Here is a 22,299-nt window from a genome sequence, read left to right as displayed (position 1 = left end):
AGACACCAGTCCCTATAGTAAACCACCAACCTATAGACACCAGTCCTTATAGCAAACCTCCAACATATAGACTAGTCCCTATAGCAAACCACCAACATACAGACACCAGTCGCTATAGCAAACCACCAAAATACAGGCACCAGTCTCTATTGCAAACCACCAACATAGAGACACCAGTCTCTATTGCAAACCACCAACATAGAGACACCAGTCCATATAGTAAACCACCAATCTACAGACACCAGTCCTTATAGCAAACCTCCAACATATAGACTAGTCCCCATAGCAAACCACCAACATAGAGACACCAGTCTCTATTGCAAACCACCAACATAGAGACACCAGTCCATATAGCAAACCTCCAACATATAGACTAGTCCCTATAGCAAACCACCAACATACAGACACCAGTCGCTATAGCAAAACACCAACATACAGACACCAGTCGTTATAGCAAACCACCAACATACAGACACCAATCGCTATAGCAAACCACCAACATATAGACTAGTCCCTATAGCAAACCACCAACATACAGACAACAGTCCTTATAGTAAACCACCAACATACAGACACCAGTCCCTATAGAAAACCACCAATATACGGACATCAGTCCCTATAGCAAACCACAAACATACAGACACCAGTCTCTATTGCAAACCACCAACATAGAGACACCCGTCCCTATAGAAATCCACCAACATACAGACACCAGTCCCTATAGAAAACCACCAATATACAGACATCCGTCCCTACAGCAAATTACTAACATACGGACACCCGTCCCTATAGCAAACCACAAACATACAGACACCAGTCTCTATAGTAAACCACAATCATACAGACACCAATCCTTAAAGCAAACCACCAACATACAGACACCCGTCCCTATAGAAATCCACCAACATACAGACACCAGTCCCTATAGAAAACCACCAATATACAGACATCCGTCCCTACAGCAAACTACTAACATACGGACACCCGTCCCTATAGCAAACCACAAACATACAGACACCAATCCCTATCCCAAACCCCCAACATACAGACACAAGTTCCTGTAACAAACCAGCAACATACAGTCACAAGTCCATATAGAAAACCACCAACAAACACACACCAGTCCCATTCGGAAACCATCAACATACAGACAACAGTCCCTATAGGAAACCACCAACATACAGGCACCAGTCCCTCTAGGATACCACCTACATACAGACACCAGTCCCGATGGCAATCTACCAACCTACAGACTCCGGTCCCTTTAGGAAGCCACCAACATACAGACGCGAGTCCCTGTAGGAAACCACCAACATGCAGACACCAGTCCCTATAGCAAACCACCAACATACAGACACCAGTCGTTATAGCAAACCACCAACATACAGACACCACTTCCTAAAGAAAACCAGCAATATACAAACACCAGTCCCTGCAGCAAACCACCAACATACAGACACCAGTCTCTATTGCAAACCACCAACATAGAGACACCAGTCCCTATAGTAAACCACCAACCTACAGACACCAGTCCTTATAGCAAACCTCCAACATATAGACTAGTCCCGACAGCAAACCACCAACATACAGACAACAGTCCTTATAGTAAACCACCAACATACAGACACCAGTCTCTATAGAAAGCCACCAATATACAGACATCAGTCCCTATAGCAAACTACTAACATACGGACACCCGTCCCGATAGCAAACCACAAACATACAGACACCAATCCCTATCCCAAACCACCAACATACTGACACCAGTCCCTATAGCAAACCCCCAACATACAGACACAAGTTCCTGTAACAAACCAGCAACATACAGACAACAGTCCCTATAGGAAACCAACAACATACAGACAACAGTCCCTATAGAAAACCACCAACAAACACACACCAGTCCCATTCGGAAACCACCAACATACAGACATCAGTCGCTATAGCAAACCACCAACATACAGACACCAGTCGCTATAGCAAACCACCAACATACAGACATCAGTCACTATAGCAAACCACCAACATACAGACACCAGTCGCTATAGCAAACCACCAAAATACAGGCACCAGTCCCTATAGGAAAACGCCAACATACAGACACCAGTCGTTCTAGCAACCCACCAACATACAGACACCAATCGCTATAGCAAACCACCAACATACAGACACCAGTCCCAATAGCAAACCACCAACATACAGACACCGGTCTCTATTGCAAACCACCAACATACAGACACCAATCGCTATAGGAAACCACCAACATATAGACACCAGACCCAATAGCAAACCACCAACATACAGACACCAGTCTCTATTGCAAACCACCAATATAGAGACACCAGTCCCTATAGTAAACCACCAACCTACAGACACCAGTCCTTATAGCAAACCTCCAACATATAGACTAGTCCCTATAGCAAACCACCAACATACAGACACCAGTCCCTATAGAAAACCACCAATATACGGACATCAGTCCCTATAGCAAACCACAAACATACAGACACCAGTCCCTATAGAAAACCACCAATATACGGACATCAGTCCCTATAGCAAACCACAAACATACAGACACCAGTCCCTATAGAAAACCACCAATATACAGACATCCGTCCCTACGACAAACTACTAACATACGGACACCCGTCCCTATAGCAAACCACAATCATACAGACACCAGTCTCTATAGCAAACCACCAACCTACAGACACCAATCCTTAAAGCAAACCACCAACATACAGACACCCGTCCCTATAGAAATCCACCAACATACAGACATCCGTCCCGACAGCAAACTACTAACATACGGACACCCGTCCCTATAGCAAACCACAAACATACAGACACCAATCCCTATCCCAAACCCCCAACATACAGACACAAGTTCCTGTAACAAACCAGCAACATACAGTCACAAGTCCATATAGAAAACCACCAACAAACACACACCAGTCCCATTCGGAAACCATCAACATACAGACAACAGTCCCTATAGGAAACCACCAACATACAGGCACCAGTCCCTCTAGGATACCACCTACATACAGACACCAGTCCCGATGGCAATCTACCAACCTACAGACTCCGGTCCCTTTAGGAAGCCACCAACATACAGACGCGAGTCCCTGTAGGAAACCACCAACATGCAGACACCAGTCCCTATAGCAAACCACCAACATACAGACACCAGTCGTTATAGCAAACCACCAACATACAGACACCAGTCCCTATAGAAAACCAGCAATATACAAACACCAGTCCCTGCAGCAAACCACCAACATACAGACACCAGTCTCTATTGCAAACCACCAACATAGAGACACCAGTCCCTATAGTAAACCACCAACCTACAGACACCAGTCCTTATAGCAAACCTCCAACATATAGACTAGTCCCGACAGCAAACCACCAACATACAGACAACAGTCCTTATAGTAAACCACCAACATACAGACACCAGTCTCTATAGAAAGCCACCAATATACAGACATCAGTCCCTATAGCAAACTACTAACATACGGACACCCGTCCCGATAGCAAACCACAAACATACAGACACCAATCCCTATCCCAAACCACCAACATACTGACACCAGTCCCTATAGCAAACCCCCAACATACAGACACAAGTTCCTGTAACAAACCAGCAACATACAGACAACAGTCCCTATAGGAAACCAACAACATACAGACAACAGTCCCTATAGAAAACCACCAACAAACACACACCAGTCCCATTCGGAAACCACCAACATACAGACATCAGTCGCTATAGCAAACCACCAACATACAGACACCAGTCGCTATAGCAAACCACCAACATACAGACATCAGTCACTATAGCAAACTACCAAAATACAGACGCCAGTCCCTATAGCAAACCACCAACATACAGACACCAGTCGCTTTAGCAAACCACCAAAATACAGGCACCAGTCCCTATAGGAAAACGCCAACATACAGACACCAGTCGTTCTAGCAACCCACCAACATACAGACACCAATCGCTATAGCAAACCACCAACATACAGACACCAGTCCCAATAGCAAACCACCAACATACAGACACCGGTCTCTATTGCAAACCACCAACATACAGACACCAATCGCTATAGGAAACCACCAACATATAGACACCAGACCCAATAGCAAACCACCAACATACAGACACCAGTCTCTATTGCAAACCACCAATATAGAGACACCAGTCCCTATAGTAAACCACCAACCTACAGACACCAGTCCTTATAGCAAACCTCCAACATATAGACTAGTCCCTATAGCAAACCACCAACATACAGACACCAGTCCCTATAGAAAACCACCAATATACGGACATCAGTCCCTATAGCAAACCACAAACATACAGACACCAGTCCCTATAGAAAACCACCAATATACAGACATCCGTCCCTACGACAAACTACTAACATACGGACACCCGTCCCTATAGCAAACCACAATCATACAGACACCAGTCTCTATAGCAAACCACCAACCTACAGACACCAATCCTTAAAGCAAACCACCAACATACAGACACCCTTCCATATAGAAATCCACCAACATACAGACATCCGTCCCGACAGCAAACTACTAACATACGGACACCCGTCCCTATAGCAAACCACAAACATACAGACACCAATCCCTATCCCAAACCCCCAACATACAGACACAAGTTCCTGTAACAAACCAGCAACATACAGTCACAAGTCCATATAGAAAACCACCAACAAACACACACCAGTCCCATTCGGAAACCATCAACATACAGACAACAGTCCCTATAGGAAACCACCAACATACAGGCACCAGTCCCTCTAGGATACCACCTACATACAGACACCAGTCCCGATGGCAATCTACCAACCTACAGACTCCGGTCCCTTTAGGAAGCCACCAACATACAGACGCGAGTCCCTGTAGGAAACCACCAACATGCAGACACCAGTCCCTATAGCAAACCACCAACATACAGACACCAGTCGTTATAGCAAACCACCAACATACAGACACCAGTCCCTATAGAAAACCAGCAATATACAAACACCAGTCCCTGCAGCAAACCACCAACATACAGACACCAGTCTCTATTGCAAACCACCAACATAGAGACACCAGTCCCTATAGTAAACCACCAACCTACAGACACCAGTCCTTATAGCAAACCTCCAACATATAGACTCGTCCCTACAGCAAACCACCAACATACAGACAACAGTCCTTATAGTAAACCACCAACATACAGACACCAGTCTCTATAGAAAACCACCAATATACAGACATCAGTCCCTATAGCAAACTACTAACATACGGACACCCGTCCCGATAGCAAACCACAAACATACAGACACCAATCCCTATCCCAAACCACCAACATACTGACACCAGTCCCTATAGCAAGCCCCCAACATACAGACACAAGTTCCTGTAACAAACCAGCAACGTACAGTCACAAGTCCCTATAGCAAACCACCAACATACAGACAACAGTCCCTATAGGAAACCAACAACATACAGACAACAGTCCCTATAGAAAACCACCAACAAACACACACCAGTCCCATTCGGAAACCACCAACATACAGACATCAGTCGCTATAGCAAACTACCAAAATACAGACACCAGTCCCTATAGCAAACCACCAACATACAGACACCAGTCGCTATAGCAAACCACCAACATACAGACATCAGTCACTATAGCAAACTACCAAAATACAGATGCCAGTCCCTATAGCAAACCACCAACATACAGACACCAGTCTCTATAGCAAACCACCAAAATACAGGCACCAGTCCCTATAGGAAAACGCCAACATACAGACACCAGTCGTTCTAGCAAACCACCAACATACAGACACCAATCGCTATAGCAAACCACCAACATACAGACACCAGTCGCTATAGCAAACCACCAACATACAGACACCAGTCTCTATTGCAAACCACCAACATACAGACACCAATCGCTATAGGAAACCACCAACATACAGACACCAGACCCAAAAGCAAACCACCAACATACAGACACCAGTCTCTATTGCAAACCACCAACATATAGACTAGTCCCTACAGCAAACCACAAACATACAGACACCAGTCTCTATTGCAAACCACCAACATAGAGATACCAGTCCCTAAAGTAAACCACCAACCTACAGACACCAATCCTTAAAGCAAACCACCAACATACAGACACCCGTCCCTATAGAAATCCACCAACATACAGACACCAGTCCCTATAGAAAACCACCAATATACAGACACCCGTCCCTATTGCAAACCACAAACATACAGACACCAATCCCTATCCCAAACCCCCAACATACAGACACAAGTTCCTGTAACAAACCAGCAACAGACAGTCACAAGTCCATATAGAAAACCACCAACAAACACACACCAGTCCCATTCGGAAACCACCAACATACAGACACCAGTCCCTATAGGAAACCACCAACATACAGGCACCAGTCCCTCTAGGATACCACCTACATACAGACACCAGTCCCTATAGCAAGCCCCCAACATACAGACACAAGTTCCTGTAACAAACCAGCAACGTACAGTCACAAGTCCCTATAGCAAACCACCAACATACAGACAACAGTCCCTATAGGAAACCAACAACATACAGACAACAGTCCCTATAGATAACCACCAACAAACACACACCAGTCCCATTCGGAAACCACCAACATACAGACATCAGGCGCTATAGCAAACTACCAAAATACAGACACCAGTCCCTATAGCAAACCACCAACATACAGACACCAGTCGCTATAGCAAACCACCAACATACAGACATCAGTCACTATAGCAAACTACCAAAATACAGACGCCAGTCCCTATAGCAAACCACCAACATACATACACCAGTCTCTATTGCAAACCACCAAAATACAGGCACCAGTCCCGATAGCAAACCTCCAACATATAGACTAGTCCCTATAGCAAACCACCAACATACAGACACCAGTCGCTATAGCAAACCACCAAAATACAGGCACCAGTCCCTATAGGAAAACGCCAACATACAGACACCAGTCGTTCTAGCAAACCACCAACATACAGACACCAATCGCTATAGCAAACCACCAACATACAGACACCAGTCACTATAGCAAACCACCAACATACAGACACCAGTCTCTATTGCAAACCACCAACATACAGACACCAATCGCTATAGGAAACCACCAACATACAGACACCAGACCCAAAAGCAAACCACCAACATACAGACACCAGTCTCTATTGCAAACCACCAACATATAGACTAGTCCCTACAGCAAACCACAAACATACAGACACCAGTCTCTATTGCAAACCACCAACATAGAGATACCAGTCCCTAAAGTAAACCACCAACCTACAGACACCAATCCTTAAAGCAAACCACCAACATACAGACACCCGTCCCTATAGAAATCCACCAACATACAGACACCAGTCCCTATAGCAAACCACCAACATACATACACCAGTCGTTATAGCAAACCACCAACATACAGACACCAGACCCTATAGCAACCCACAAACATACAGACACCAGTCCTTATAGCAAACCTCAAACATGCAGACACCACTCGCTATAGGAAACCTCCAACATACAGACACCAGTCCTTATAGCAAACCCCAAATATAGGGACACCACTCTCTGTAGCCAGCCTCCTATAAAGGAATGCCACTATGAGCGGCCTTATGAACAACTATCTATTGATGGGTGGTTTGGAACAACAGTTGCAGAGCTTAAATTCATTACAGATTCCTCTGTCACTGTAAAGAGAGAAATTCTTACTTTATTAATCTTTTTATAGCTGTCATGAAAATTAAACATTTGTTTATGTATTATATTTTCAAAATGCTTCATTACTATGTAGCAGGATAGTTTCAGTGCAAGTGCTAAATTAAACCGAGATGATATTTTTTTAAAGTTGCCCTGAAATAATTTGAGACCAAGGTGAAGGAGCCAAGGCCAATAATGCAGGATAGCACTTGGGGTGAAAATAGTACAACAGAATACAAGAATAATCAAGTTGTAGTGTTTAGTGAGCCAAACTTGGAGCTGTAAAAACTTGTGGATTGTGGAAGGCTGAATTTATTATCTATTTGTCAAGTGTATAGGTTACACCTCTTAATTCAAAGTTGCTTAGTTTAAATTAACTGATAATTCAATCTTTTTGGCACTATTTTCCCACAATGCTTAATTTAGATGTTTAATGTAAATTATTGGGTATAAACCAATTAATTATGAGGAGTACAATTTTTTTGTTTCATTTGCATTGTTTCTTGAATTACAAAGAGTTCCATTGCATTAATTGTTGGTTCACTGACATTTATGGCAACATAGAAAAGTGGGAAAGCTGACAGCCCCTAAAGCTAACAACTCAAAAATGCACTGAATATAAACACATGATTACAATAGGAATTACATTGGAAGTGCAGTCGGAAACTGTTGCAACATCTGGTGTAAGTAGACTTGAAGTTCCTCCACTGGTTTTAGAGGAGGTAAACAAAGAAAAGGGTTGCATTTATACAGTGGCTTTCACCTTCTACAGAGTGCCAGAGAGAATAGTGCAAATACTGAAGAATTCTCATCTTTCTACAAAGATGTAAATTGTTTTCAAAGAACAGTACAGCACAGAAACAGGCCATTCGGCCCTCCAAGCCTGAAATTCCTTTAGTTTTACAAATAATGACATATCTGACCCACATGGATATTAGATCTGGCATTTAGGAAAGCAGTTGCATGATAATACTTGAATATCTTTAGCATTTGTTGGAATACTTTAGTGGGAAAAATTTCTTCCAGGTAAAATGTAGTGAACATAGTCTGATGCTCTAAACTCAAATAATTCAAAGAACAAATCCTGTGAGGACTGCAATCACATTTTGGCATCAAAACCAATCAAGTTTACATTTTCTACTGCAAGTTTTTGTTGGCGTCTGTTCATTTCTCTAATATTACTTAATAGGCAGTGGCGTAGTGGTATTATCACTGGACTAGTAACCCAGAGACCCAGGGTATTCCTCTGGGGACATGGGTTCGAATCCCACCATAGCAGAAGGTGGAATTTGAACTTAATAAAAAATATGGAATTAAAAACTAGTCTAATGATGGCCATGAAACCATTGTCGATTGTTGTAAAAACCCATCTGGTTCACTAATGTCCTTTAGGGAAGGAAATCTGCTGTCCTTACCTGGTCTGGCCGACATGTGACTCCAGACCCACAGCAATGTGGTTAGCTCTTACATGCTCTCTGAAATGGCCTAGCAAGCCACTCAGTTGTACCTAACCGCTACGAAGTCAATAAAAAGGAATGAAACTGGACGGACCACCCGGCATCGACCTAGGCACCGGAAACGACAACGGCAAACCCAGCCCTGTCGACCCTGCAAAGTCCTCCTTACTAACATCTGGGGGCTTGTGCCAAAGTTGGGATAGCTGTCCCACAGACTAGTCAAGCAACAGCCTGACATAGTCATACTCACGGAATCATACCTAACAGACAATGTCCCAGACACTGCCATCACCATCCCCGGGTACGATCTGTCCCACTGGCAAGACAGACCCAGCAGAGGTGGTGGCACAGTGGTATACAGCAGGGAGGGAGTTGCCCTGGGAGTCCTCAACATCGACTCCGGACCTCATGAAGTCTCATGGCATCAGGTTAAATATGGGCAAGGTAACCTCCTAATGATTACCACCTACCGCCCTCCCTCAGCTGATGACTCAGTACTCCTCCATGTTGAACACCACTTGGAGGAAGCACTGAGGGTGGCAAGGGCACAAAATGTACTCTGGGTGGGGGACTTCAATGTTCATCACCATGAGTGGCTCGGTAGCACCACTACTGACCGAGCTGGCCGAGTGCTAAAGGACATGGCTGCTAGACTGGGTCTGCGGCAGGTGGTGGGGGAACCAACACGAGGGAAGAACATACTCGACCTCGTCCTCACCAATCTGCCTGCCGCGGATGCATCTGTCCATGACAGTATTGGGAGGAGTGACCACCGCACTGTCCTTGTGGTGACGAAGTCCCGCCTTCACATTGAGGATACCGTCAATCGTGTTGTGTGGCACTATCACTGTGCTGAATGGGATAGATTTCGAACGGATCTAGCAATGCAAAACTGGGCATCCATGAGGCGCTGTGGGCCATCAGCAGCAGCAGAATTGTACTCAACCACAATCTGTAACCTCATGGCCCGGCATATCCCCCACTCTAACATTACCATCAAGCCAGGAGACCAACCCTGGTTCAATGAAGGGTGCAGGAGGGCATACCTCAAAATGAGGTGTCAACCTGGTGAAGCTACAACCCAGGACTACTTGCATGCCAAACTGCGTAAGCAGCATGCGATAGACAGAGCTAAGAAATCCCATAACCAACGGATCAGATCTAAGCTCTGCAGTCCTGCCACATCCAGCCGTGAATGGTGGTGGACAATTAAACAACTAACTGGAGGAGGTGGCTCCACAAATATCCCCATCCTCAATGATGGGGGAGCCCAGCACATCACTGCGAAAGATAAGGCAGAAGCATTTGCAACAATCTTCAGCCAGAAGTGCCGAGTTGATGATCCATCTCGGCCTCCTCCTGAAGTCCCCAGCATCACAGATGCCAAACTTCAGCCAATTCGATTCACTCCACGTGATATCAAGAAACGACTGAAGGCACTGGATACTGCAAAAGCTATGGGCCCTGACAATATTCCGGCAATAGTACTGAAGACCTGTGCTCCAGAACTTGCCGCGTCCCTAGCCAAGCTGTTCCAGTACAGCTACAACACTGGCATCTGCCCTGCAATGTGGAAAATTGCCCCGGTATGTCCTGTACACAAAAAGCAGGACAAATCCAACCCGGCCAACTACCGCCCCATTAGCCTACTCTAAATCATCAGTAAAGTGATGGAAGGTGTCATCAACAGTGCCATCAAGCGGCACTTGCTTCGCAACAACCTGTGCTCAGTGATGCTCAGTTTGGGTTCCGCCAGGGCCACTCAGCTCCTGACCTCATTACAGCCTTCGTTCAAACATGGACAAAAGAGCTGAACTCAAGAGGTGAGGTGAGAGTGACTGCCCTTGACATCAAGGCAGCATTTGACCGAGTATGGCATCAAGGAGCACTAGCAAGACTGAGGTCAATGGGAATCAGGGGGAAAACCCTCCACTGGCTGGAGTCATACCTAGCGCAAAGGAAGATGGTTGTGGTTGTTGGAGGTCAATCATCTGAGCTCCAGGACATCACCGCAGGAGTACCTCAGGGTAGTGTCCTAGGCCCAACCATCTTCAGCTGCTTCATCAATGACCTTCCTTCAATCATAAGGTCAGAAGTGGGGATGTTCGCTGATGATTGCACAATGTTTAGCACCATTCGCAATTCCTCAGATACTGAAGCAGTCCGTGTAGAAATGCAGCAAGACCTGGACAATATCCAGGCTTGGGCTGAAAAGTGGCAAGTAACATTCGCGCCACACAAGTGCCAGGCAATGACCATCTCCAACAAAAGAGAATCTAACCATCTCCCCTTGACATTCAACGGCATTATCATCGCTGAATCCCCCACTATCAACATCCTAGGGGCTACCATTGACCGAAAACTGAACTGGAGTAGCCATATAAATACCGTGGCTACAAGAGCAGGTCAGAGGCTAGGAATCCTGAGGCGAGTAACTCACCTCCTGAATCCCCAAAGCCTGTCCACAATCTACAAGGCACAAGTCAGGAGTGTGATGGAATACTCTCCACTTGCCTGGATGGGTGCAGCTCCAACAACACTCAAGAAGCTCGACACCATCCAGGACAAAGCGGCCCGCTTGATTGGCACCCCATCTACAAACATTCACTCCCTCCACCACCGACGCACAGTGGCAGCAGTGTGTACCATCTACAAGATGCACTGCAGCAATGCACCAAGGCTCCTTCAACAGCACCTTCCAAACCCGCGACCTCTACCAACTAGAAGGACAAGGGCAGCAAATACATGGGAACACCACCACCTGCAAGTTCCCCTCCAAGTCACACACCACCCTGACTTGGAACTATATCGCCGTTCCTTCACTGTCGCTGTGTATTCTGAGAGCTGAAAAGTCTTTTGAGTCTCCAAGGATAGAAAAGTCCTTGCGTGGTATTTTTAACCCTGCCTGGTATGCTTCTCCATCCGGCAGAAAAAAGAACTACAAGAAGAGGCTAACATCTACATCAGCTTCAACACTTAAACTACTTGTCATAAAGTGATTGCAGCATTCATTAGGTGCTGGAAATCTTCAAATGCAGTGACTAAGATTAAGTAGGCTAACTGATGATATGGCCAAATTCTTTACCACAGGTAAGAAATTAAATTGGAGTGTATCTGGGCCCTGTATTTTTTTTTTAGACAAGTATTCGCATAGAGAAAAATGTTCAGTTGTAAAATATATATAGGTATCCCAATCAATGTGCTTCAGTTTGATCCTCTCTTTAAAAAATGTTAGAGGCAAGTCCAAACATAAATTACTAGGTCCTGATCCATTTCAATGGACTATTATGATATTTTTTTAAAAAGGAGAAACAACCACAGGCCCCCTTGACAGCTGCTGAATGAATTTGCCTGGCCTTCTTTTGAACCACTAACAGCTATTTCCTACCACAGGGCAAGAAACCTCCCTCCCTGTAACCATGCAAGATTTAACAATGAAGGGAGCGGGTCATTTTAACCAATATCAATAAAAAGCTAAATTGGACGCAGTGTAAAATGGGAGGTTGACCTGATCCCATCAGTTTCCTGCTGTGTGGATTAGGTTAGAATTACTCCATAGCAACCTATTTTTGCCAACTTGTCACTGCAGTGCTTCCCTCTTATACACTCTGTTCAAGATAAGGTCCCCTGCAAGGATGTTCAGACTTCTCTTTGTGGAGCTGTCACCAGCTCAGCCTGGTCGAGCAGCACAAACACCATCACAGGCATGGTGCATTAAAATGGATGGATACATAATGATACATGTCAGTTTCTTATATATTTAACTTCATGAAGACAATGTAAGTGTTTATTTAAAGTATTTTATTTGTTCCCTTCAAACTTCTTATGTTGATTAAATGTGTTATTTTTCCCTAAACAATGTGTAGTATAAAGATGTAAAGGGTAATACTGAAGACAGTGAGAGAGACCCCTCCCACTGTATGAGCGATGATGTAACAACCACATGAGAAAGGCTTGAGAAGAAGGTATAGCAGCATGAAGGATGCTAGCTTAGGTAGCTTGTGGAGAGTGTATACAGTAACTGTAAATAATAGAGTTGGAAGTTAACCTTTACCAGAGTCTAAGGCTTTCTCTAGAACGCCCTACAATGCTACTTATACAAACCCAACAACGCAACACAATGCTCTGCATTATTTTTGACATTTTTGCTTGCAACTGATTTCACCTGCTTTTTCTGACCCAAATTCAAGAATAATAAACTCAAAAACCAGAAGGTCTAGTTATGAACGGAATATTAAATAAGAATACAGGAATATGTTGTATACTAGCTCATGCCATAACAGTCATATTATGATCCACATACAGGAGAGAGGCAGGTGACAAGCATCTGTCACCATCTTCTTTTATATACTTCCTCCCCCACTCCATTTTGCTCATACGAACATACATACAAACATATGAATTAGGAGCAGCAGTAGACCACTCGGCCCCTCGAGCCTGCTCCGCCATTCAATAAGCTCATGGCTGAACTGATTACTCCACTTTCCCACCTACCCCCGATAAACTTCCACCTCCTTGCTTATCAAGAATCTATCTACCTCTGCCTTAAAAATATTCAAAGACTCTGCTTCTTTGAGGAAGAGAATTCCAAAGACTCATGACCCTCCGTGAGAAAAAAATTCTCCTCATCTCTGTATTAAATGGGCAACCCTTTATTTTTAAACAGTGACCCCTAGCTCTAGATTCTCCCACAGGAGGAAACATCCTTTCCACATCCACCCTGTCAAGACCCCTCATGATCATATATGTTTCAATCAAGTCACCTCTTGCTGTTCTAAATTTCAGCAGATACAAGCCTAGCCTGTCCAATCTTTCCTCGTAAGTCAACCCACCTATTCCAGGTATTAGTCTAGTAAACCTTCTCTGAACTGCTTCCAACGCATTTACATCCTTCCTTAAATAAGGGGACCCATACTGTACACAGTATTCCAGATGTGGTCTCACCAATGTCCTGTATAGCTGGAGCATAACCTCCCTAATTTTGTATTCAATTCTCCTCTCAATAAATGATAACATTCTATTAGCTTTCCTAATAATGTGCTGGACTTGCATACTAACCTTTTGCAATTCTGGATTCCTCTGTCTTTTGCCGGCTGCTGGATTATTGTCTATTAGGCTTAGTTTTGGCGGGTTTTAGGACTAGGTGAGAAAGGTATCTAGGGGTCCCTCTCAGCCTTCATCTGGTCTTACCGTAACAGGGTTTAATTTTAAACACACCATGTTTTTAGCTCCCCCTTGGTGAATCCTTGTTCACTGTTTTCCAATTATAAGGCAAAAAAACCAGCACAAACAGGCTTTCTTAGGTTTAAAGAAGAAAAGTTGAAATTTATTAAAATTGAACTTAAACTCTAATTCGGTTGATGCCTATGGATGCACGATGTGCCCATGCTAGCATGCGTATGTGATACACACATGCAAATAGAGACAGAAAAGAGCAAAAAATAAATAAAATGGAAAGGTTTGAGGCAATATCTGAAGAGTTGTTGTTATGGTTCTTCGAGCTCACTGTAGAGTCATTGGTTGTAGGTAGATCTTGCTTTTCATTGAGGTCCAGTATTCTTCCTAAACCTTGTTTGCTATATGACATTTTTCTCTCTTAGGGTTCATGTGTCTTTAGTGGATTCAGAGGCTTGTGAGAAAGATTTGGGAGCGGACAGGAGAGATCTTCTCAGTCCAGGAGCAAACAGACACTCTGAGTTCAAGCTGTTTGTACAATTCAGAAAAACCCAGGTTGCCAAGCAGGTTAGTCATGTGACTAACTGATCTGATGACATCTTGGATTACAGCAGTCTCTGGAATGCTCCTTTTACACACAATACCAGGTGATCAACATCCATTGTGGGTTGAATGTGTCAGGGAATGGTCCTTTGTCCTTCCAATCACCTTCTGTTAATGTGCAAATGTCTTTTCCAACCACGGCTGATCTGTTTAACAAGTCCTTTCTTCACTCCAATAACAGTTTAAAATCAATGTTTATGACAAAATTGAAGTGCCTCATTCTTGGCAGGTGGGGGCCTAGCATGACAGCGGGTATGAGCAGGGGGAATTTCAAGCCTTAAATCAAATTTTTCAAACAGATAATGTGATGGAAATGCACAAAACTGGGCTTCATTCTGTTGGGTTGGTGTAAATTTAAACGGGGAGGAGCCATGATACGACTTCCCCACCTCAATTTCGAATGAACTCTTCCCTTCACTCCTGAGCCTGAACTTCAGGAGGAAATAACCTTTTTACATCTGACTTCAAGCCCAGTTTCAATTTTGCTTCTGTCTCCCACATCAGGCAAATGTTAGGTTGGTGCCTTAGATTTTCCAACATTCTTTAGAGGCTCTCAAAATGGTGAATAATGAAAGAGGGTTTTGAGACTATCTGAACATTTCAAGTCATGTAATTGGTTACACGCTTTATGTTGGCTGACCTTGGCCTCGGTTCACAATGAGTGAAAATATAATGATCAACCTGCATGACGCAATGCTACCACAAGCCAATCAGGACATGATTGCAGGGTCATCTGATTACCTACTTGTTGATCTTTATTAACCTGTTATATATTGTTATACCACCTGTAAAGTGCTAGGAACTAATTATCTAGGAACTAATTGTTATGTGTAAGTGTTGGGGGGCACATTCACAGTGGCACTAGAGAGTCATGTGACCTGTAACAGGACACCAGCCTGGGGCAGTCCTATACCAGGCAGCATGAAAGCTGAATGGAATAAACAAATACTCTATCCTTTCCAAGTCTAAAGTGTGATTATTTCTAACATATGGGAACCAGAAAACAACCAGGAGACATAATATGGTGGCAGCGAGTGTCTGTGAGTAAACCCAAAACATTTTAAATGAATTTAATGCTGAATTAGATTGGAAAAAAAATTACCCAAATTACGGCCAGAGAGAGAAAGTAAAATTGAGTGAATCGAAGTGAAAACGAAAAAACAAAATGTTAGCCAGAACCGGAATGAATTATGAATTGGGAAGTGATGAGGTCATAGAGACATTTGAGAAGTTTAAACAAAAGTGCAGATTGACATTCAGTAGTTTCCTAAAATGCACTAGTGAAGAGGAGAGGGTCAGCTATATCCTTCTGTGGGCTGGCGATAAAGGATTAAATTTAGTTAACAGCTGGAGCTAAGTGAAGAGGATTGCAGAAACCCAGACAAAATTTTTGAAACATTCAGCACTCATCTCCAGCCAAAATCAAATCATCAGATATACCAATATGAATTTCAAAGCCTCAAACAGGAACTAGGTGAGCCTAAAGACAATTTTGTAACAGGATTGATAAATGCATCCAGAAAATGTAAATTTAAAGACACAGATGAAAGGCTGACAGATCAGCTAAATTTGGGGTTCTGCACATCCTGCAGTACAGAAAGCTCTAATTGGAAAGCATAAGCTCACAATATCACAGGCTGTAGACATTGCCAGAGCACATGAAGCCACGAGCAGACAGATGGAGACACCCAAACAGCTAGCCTTCAGTTAAGCCAAGAGAAAGACAGCAGGGTTGATGCAGTGAAACAACAATGAAAGAATGTACACCAGACAGAGAGGAAGATGTGCAGGAGCTGTGGATGATCACATGAATTCACAGACAGAAGAAAATGTCCCACAAACAGATCAATCTGCAGAGCTTGCAGAAAGACCAATCACTGAGAAAAGATGTGCAGAACAAGGGAAGAAGGTGGTAGATGAGTCACCAGAGCCAGAATAACAGGGCGACTGAGTAGTGAAAGAAACCAAAACATCCATACCCTTGAAGATGATGATGGGTTTGAGAACACGATAGACGTAGGAACCATACAATTGCACAAAATGTCTGGATGCGACAGTTCCCAGAGAAAAGAAATTCACATGACCATTTAGATCAGGAAAAGGGTGAGAAATAAGCCCACAATGATAAATCTGAAGGTGAGGATTGATACTGGAATACTGAGTAACATCATCCCGCTCAGACTATATCAGAAGATCTTTTCTGAAAATTTGGAAGAAAATTGTTATCCAAGGAAAGGTGCTCTGAAACCAAACAACGTCATGCTAACAGCATACGGGGGAACTGAGATTCGAGAGCTAGGAACAACCCAAATCAGAGGGACACACAAAGGAAAAGATGTTAGCTGTATGTTCTACATCACTGAAACTGATGGTCCAGCTATTCTGGGATTGAGCAGTTGTGAAGAGCTGCAGATTATCTCAGTAAACCATGAGGTGAAGGAGGCAACACTGAGGGTTGAAGATAGTACACCGGTTGAAAAGCTTCCTCCGATAAGAAGCATAGAAGATCTGGTACAAATGTACCCAGAGTGTTTTGATGAGACGGTTGGATACTTTGAAGATTTTGAGCATCACTTCACTGTTGATCCAGCAATGAAACCAGTAATTCATCCCCCACGTAAGGTAGCAATAGAACTAAAAGGAAAGCTTGAGAGAGAGTTCCAAGAAATGGAAGAAAAGAAGGTGACAGAGCCTACAGATAGGGTAAATTCTATCGTGGTGAGACAGAAGCCAAATTGTCAGCTAAGAATTTACCTAGATCCCAAAGATCTTAACCAAGCAATAAAGAGGGATCACTATCCTATTCCAACACTGGAAGAGATCACACCAGCACTGGCAGGGGCAAAAGTTTTCAGCAAACTTGATGCCAGAAATGGCCACTGGAATGTGAAACTAGATGCAGAATCTTCACTGTTAACAACATTCAACACACTCTTTGGACGGTACAAATTCCTGCACCTACTTTTCGGCCTTAAAGTGAGCCAGGGTGTGTTCCAACAGAAAGTAGACAAGACATACAGGGGATGCAAAGGAGCAGCTGGCATAGCAGATAATATCCAGATATATGGTGTAGTTCAGGGTTATCCAACCTTTTCGCGTGGGGGGGCCACATTACAATTTTTGTCTTGCATGGGGGGGGGGGGGGGTGGGGGGGGGTGGGTGGCGGTGAGACAATTTCGGAAAGATAAAGGCATTAAAATTTATCTTACTATTAATCAAAACAACAACAAAGCTGCATTTTTGTGAAGACGCTTTAAATGAGAAGGCTAATTTATTGACTTATTTCCTGGTTACTATGTTGGTCACTGATTTAGTGAGATACCATTACATTTTTTTGCTAGCACAAGTAATCAATATTTGCCCACACACTTGTTTATTTATTTTATTTATTTAGAGATACAGCACTGAAACAGGCCCTTCGGCTCACCGAGTCTGTGCCGACCATCAACCACCCATTTATACCAGTCCTACACTAATCCCATATTCCTACCACATCCCCACCTTCCCTATATTCCCCTACCACCTACCTATAATAGGGGCAATTTACAATGGTCAATTTACCTATCAACCTGCAAGTCTTTGGCTTTGGGAGGAAACCGGAGCACCCGGCGAAAACCCACGCGGTCACAGGGAGAACTTTGTAGTGATGCAGAGCATTCTGGTAGATGTTATTCTGTCAGGAGTGATCTTGATCACTGGCTCTCCCGCTCTCACTGCCCCCCTCCCTCTGTCCTCTTTCTCTTTCTCTGTTCCTCCAGTCTCTCTGCCCTCTCTCTCTCTCTTTCTGCCCCCCAACTCTGCGATAGGGACATTATGTTTTTAAAGAGGGATATCATATATTGTTATACCATCTGTAAAGGTCTAGGAACTAATTATCTAGGAACTAATTGTTATGTGCAAGTTTTCCTGGGGGGCCACATTCACGATTGCACTGGAGAGTCATGTGACATGTACAGGACACCAGCCGGGGGCAGTCCTATACCAGGGAGCATGGAAGCTGAATGGAATAGACTAAAGAGCTCCAGCCTTTCCAAGTCTAAAGTGCAATTATTTCTAACATATGAGAACGAGGAGACACAATATAACCCAATCAGAATGAGTGAGTCATGGTGCATGATCAAATGGTAACATGAAGACAATGGAAAGAACTGAAGCAAATGAGCAGCAGAGGCTTGAAAAGATACAAAATGAACCTCAAATCAGGAAAAACGATTTTACAAACTATCTGTTTCCATGAGTAATCATTTAGTGATAAGTACTTTAACAAAATGTTTTCATCTGTAGAATGTACCCCCAGTATCTCTGCCAAATAACTTTGTAAATAACCCTTATTACCTGGCAAACTATGCTGCAAGAGATTGGCACTACTTTGTGCACAAGCTGACATTATTTCAATTTGGTAGGCTGGGGAGGGTCAGGGATCATGGATATGAATTGTGCAAGTGGAAGAAATAGGTTAGGTGTTGGGCAGTTCTCCTTCCCAGGGAGCAGTAGATCTGTGGAACAGGTTGGCTGTCTGTGCACTGGGTGTTGATACACTGTGTACTTCCAAGCGAGATCTGTACCAGCTCCTCACTGGGGCAAAGATTGCATCATACAAGAGGTGGGTGCCAGTTAATATAAGTTATCTTGGTCAGTGTGATCTCCTGGGCTAGAGATTAACTTTCCAGAATTTTCCCTTGCTTGTTTATCTGTTTTATGTCTCTCCCAGGAAATTTCTTGGCACCTAGGCACTTGACCATAAGGCGTCACAACTGTATTGGATGGATCACTAGTCTTTTCCTGGCCAGCATTTTTGTAGGTTTGTAACAAGCTTTTAAATCAATCATTATGCAAATAGGTGTTAAATAATGGGATTAGATCCTTGTCCATTTACTGCAAGTGATTCTAAAAGTTAAACCTGCATTCACTTCCAAATGTCCAAAGCCATGTAGGCAATTGGAATGGATGAGGATGGTCTGCTCCACCTCTGGAACGTCAGAAATCTGGGATCAGACTGTACAATGTTATGCCTAGGGCAGCAATACAACCACTGTCGTAGCCAGACTACCTTGTTTGAAACAGGAGCACAAGGCCTGCTATGCCTAGACTTTCCAGTCAATCTGATATTTATAACGACAGCTCAGTGTCTGTTTCATCTCAGTGAAGTGCATTCAGATGTTTACTAAGTTGAAGGCTGAATGTAAATACAAGTTGTCACACAGATTATCTGGTCATTTAACTAATTGCGGGACCTTGCTGTGCCCAAATTGGCTACCACATTTCTGTAAACGGTAAATACACTTCAAACGTACTTCATTTGCTGTGAAGTAGTTTGAGACATTCTGAGGTCATGAAAAATGGCTATACAAATTCAAGTTCTTTCTTTCTTTACTTTTTCAGAATTATCATTATTCCTTGAACCTGTGTCTGCTCCAATCTAGTATAACAGCAGTCACTTCCACTTGTCTGGAGAGTATGAGACAATAAGTAGCTTCACTGTGGCCTTGGTGTTTAATCAATGCGTGGGAGTCATTTATTGTCAATTTTCAGGAAGATGTTCCACACAAATTTTCTTCAAAGAAAAGGTTAATGTTTTGTTGCAGCCCTCGCATCTATTAAGATTCAAAGATCTGGTGTTTTTTTCTGATGGATGCATTTGGCACATTACAATATGGCACATCCTTGTTGCTGGGGAAATGAGGGGTCTTTAGAAGGTCTGATGGGTCATAGAACATCTTCCTTTCAATTTTTGCAGGCATTTTGTTTTTGTCTCTATTTTGCATTTTGTTTTGTCTCCTTTAATTGTTCTGTCTTTCATTTTTGACTTGTGGATAAGTTTGAACTGTACAAATGAACATGGCAGTTGGCATCAACATTTGCTGAATCAGTAAAGAAACAGACAAATCACAATATGACTAGTTGGCCAAAAATAAACCTTTTGCTGTGGCCGAGAGTCTTATAGAGTGTTTTTTGCGGAAGAAAATCAGCTTTTAATATTTGTACCTCAGCCTATCGAATTTTGTACTGCAAGTGTGACTGAGTGAAAACATTATTATACAGACTATGATCTTTTAGAAGTTGTTAGTGGGTGACAGATGATTGACACGAGCTGGACTGACGGGCTCCAGTGAGCAATGAAATCATAAATAATTAAGGACGATTGTGCCTGTATCAGGATTATCTGTTTTAATGGAGAACATTACCATGGTGGTGAGGTATTATCAATGCAAAGTGCTCCACCTTTTTTGATCTTCTACAAAAGTTATGGAACCTCTCATGTCTTATCTACCCTTTCTCCACACTCCCATGGAGGCCCAACAGAATAGATCTGATATCAGCCATAGCCTTAGCATTGAGCTTGACGTAACTGGGATCTTTGCTCTCTTCATTCCTCATCTGCAGTATGGTAATTAAGTCTCAAATGGCTGACACAAAAGGAGCACTAATTGACTGCCACATTTAGCAGTGCTACAAAGGCCTACCTGAGGTTTTCATGCATGCAAAGGGCCACCGGCTGCTTCCCGCATGACTCACATGGCGTTAGTGAAGTGGACTGGTGCACACAAGTACCTCCCCTGCACGCACCCACATGTGGAAAGAGCGAGTTCATGATGCCATTGGCGTGAATGGGCTGATGCAACGCCGAAATACCAAAATTGGTCAACACTTGTGCAGGGAACGCCCTCCTTACTCACTCCTGAAACAACAAGTGTTATGAAGCAAGATGGGCCCTGTTCTGAGGCTATTTGAAGATCCACTCAACAAGTACAGCTCCTTTCAGGTGAAGCAGAAATTTACTTGTACTTCTTTCAATTTAGTATACTGTATTCGCTGCTCACAATGTGGTCTCCTCTACATTGGGGAGACCAAACGCAGATTGGGTGGTTGCTTTGCGGAACACCTCTACTCAGTCTGTAAGCATGACCCTGATCTTCCGGTTGTTGGCCATTTCAACACCGCTCCCCCCCCACCGCTCCCCCCACCGCTTTCATACTCACATCTCTGTCCTGGGATTGCTGCAGTGTTCCAGCGAACATCAACGCAAGCTCGAGGAACAGCACCTCATTTATCGATTAGGCACACTATAGCCTGCTGGACTGAACATTGAATTCAATAATTTCAGAGCATGACGGGCACCCCCTCTTTATGTTTCATTATTTTTTCTTTTTTTCTTTATTCTTTGGTAGTTTTTTTAGTTTGTTTCTACTGTGCCTACCCAATGCTTCTGTGTTTTTAAAAAAAAATTTAAATGTTTGTGCTTGGAGTGCTTTGTGCTTTACA

General features: G+C 43.5%; 1 protein-coding gene across 8 annotated transcripts in view; it reads left to right on the top strand.

Moving 5' to 3' along the window:
* The window catches only part of LOC137372999 (nuclear receptor subfamily 6 group A member 1-like), a 399,911-nt gene that overhangs the window by 320,439 nt on the left and 57,173 nt on the right, over positions 1-22,299 (top strand). For 7 of the 8 annotated variants that reach the window (XM_068037619.1, XM_068037618.1, XM_068037617.1 and 4 more), the window contains one exon: positions 14,859-15,205. The exons of the other annotated variant lie outside the window; for it this stretch is intronic. In XM_068037619.1, coding sequence (XP_067893720.1) covers positions 14,859-14,894 — 36 coding nt within the window. In that variant the 3' untranslated portion in view covers positions 14,895-15,205. Of the gene's footprint in view, positions 1-14,858; positions 15,206-22,299 lie in introns of those variants that run through there. 8 annotated transcript variants of the gene reach the window in all.

The sequence above is a fragment of the Heterodontus francisci genome, chromosome 8 (genome assembly GCF_036365525.1).
Source record: "Heterodontus francisci isolate sHetFra1 chromosome 8, sHetFra1.hap1, whole genome shotgun sequence".
In the NCBI taxonomy this organism is placed as follows: domain Eukaryota; kingdom Metazoa; phylum Chordata; class Chondrichthyes; order Heterodontiformes; family Heterodontidae; genus Heterodontus; species Heterodontus francisci.
Note: the sequence above shows the minus strand (reverse complement) of the source record. Positions and strands in the feature narration are given on the sequence as shown.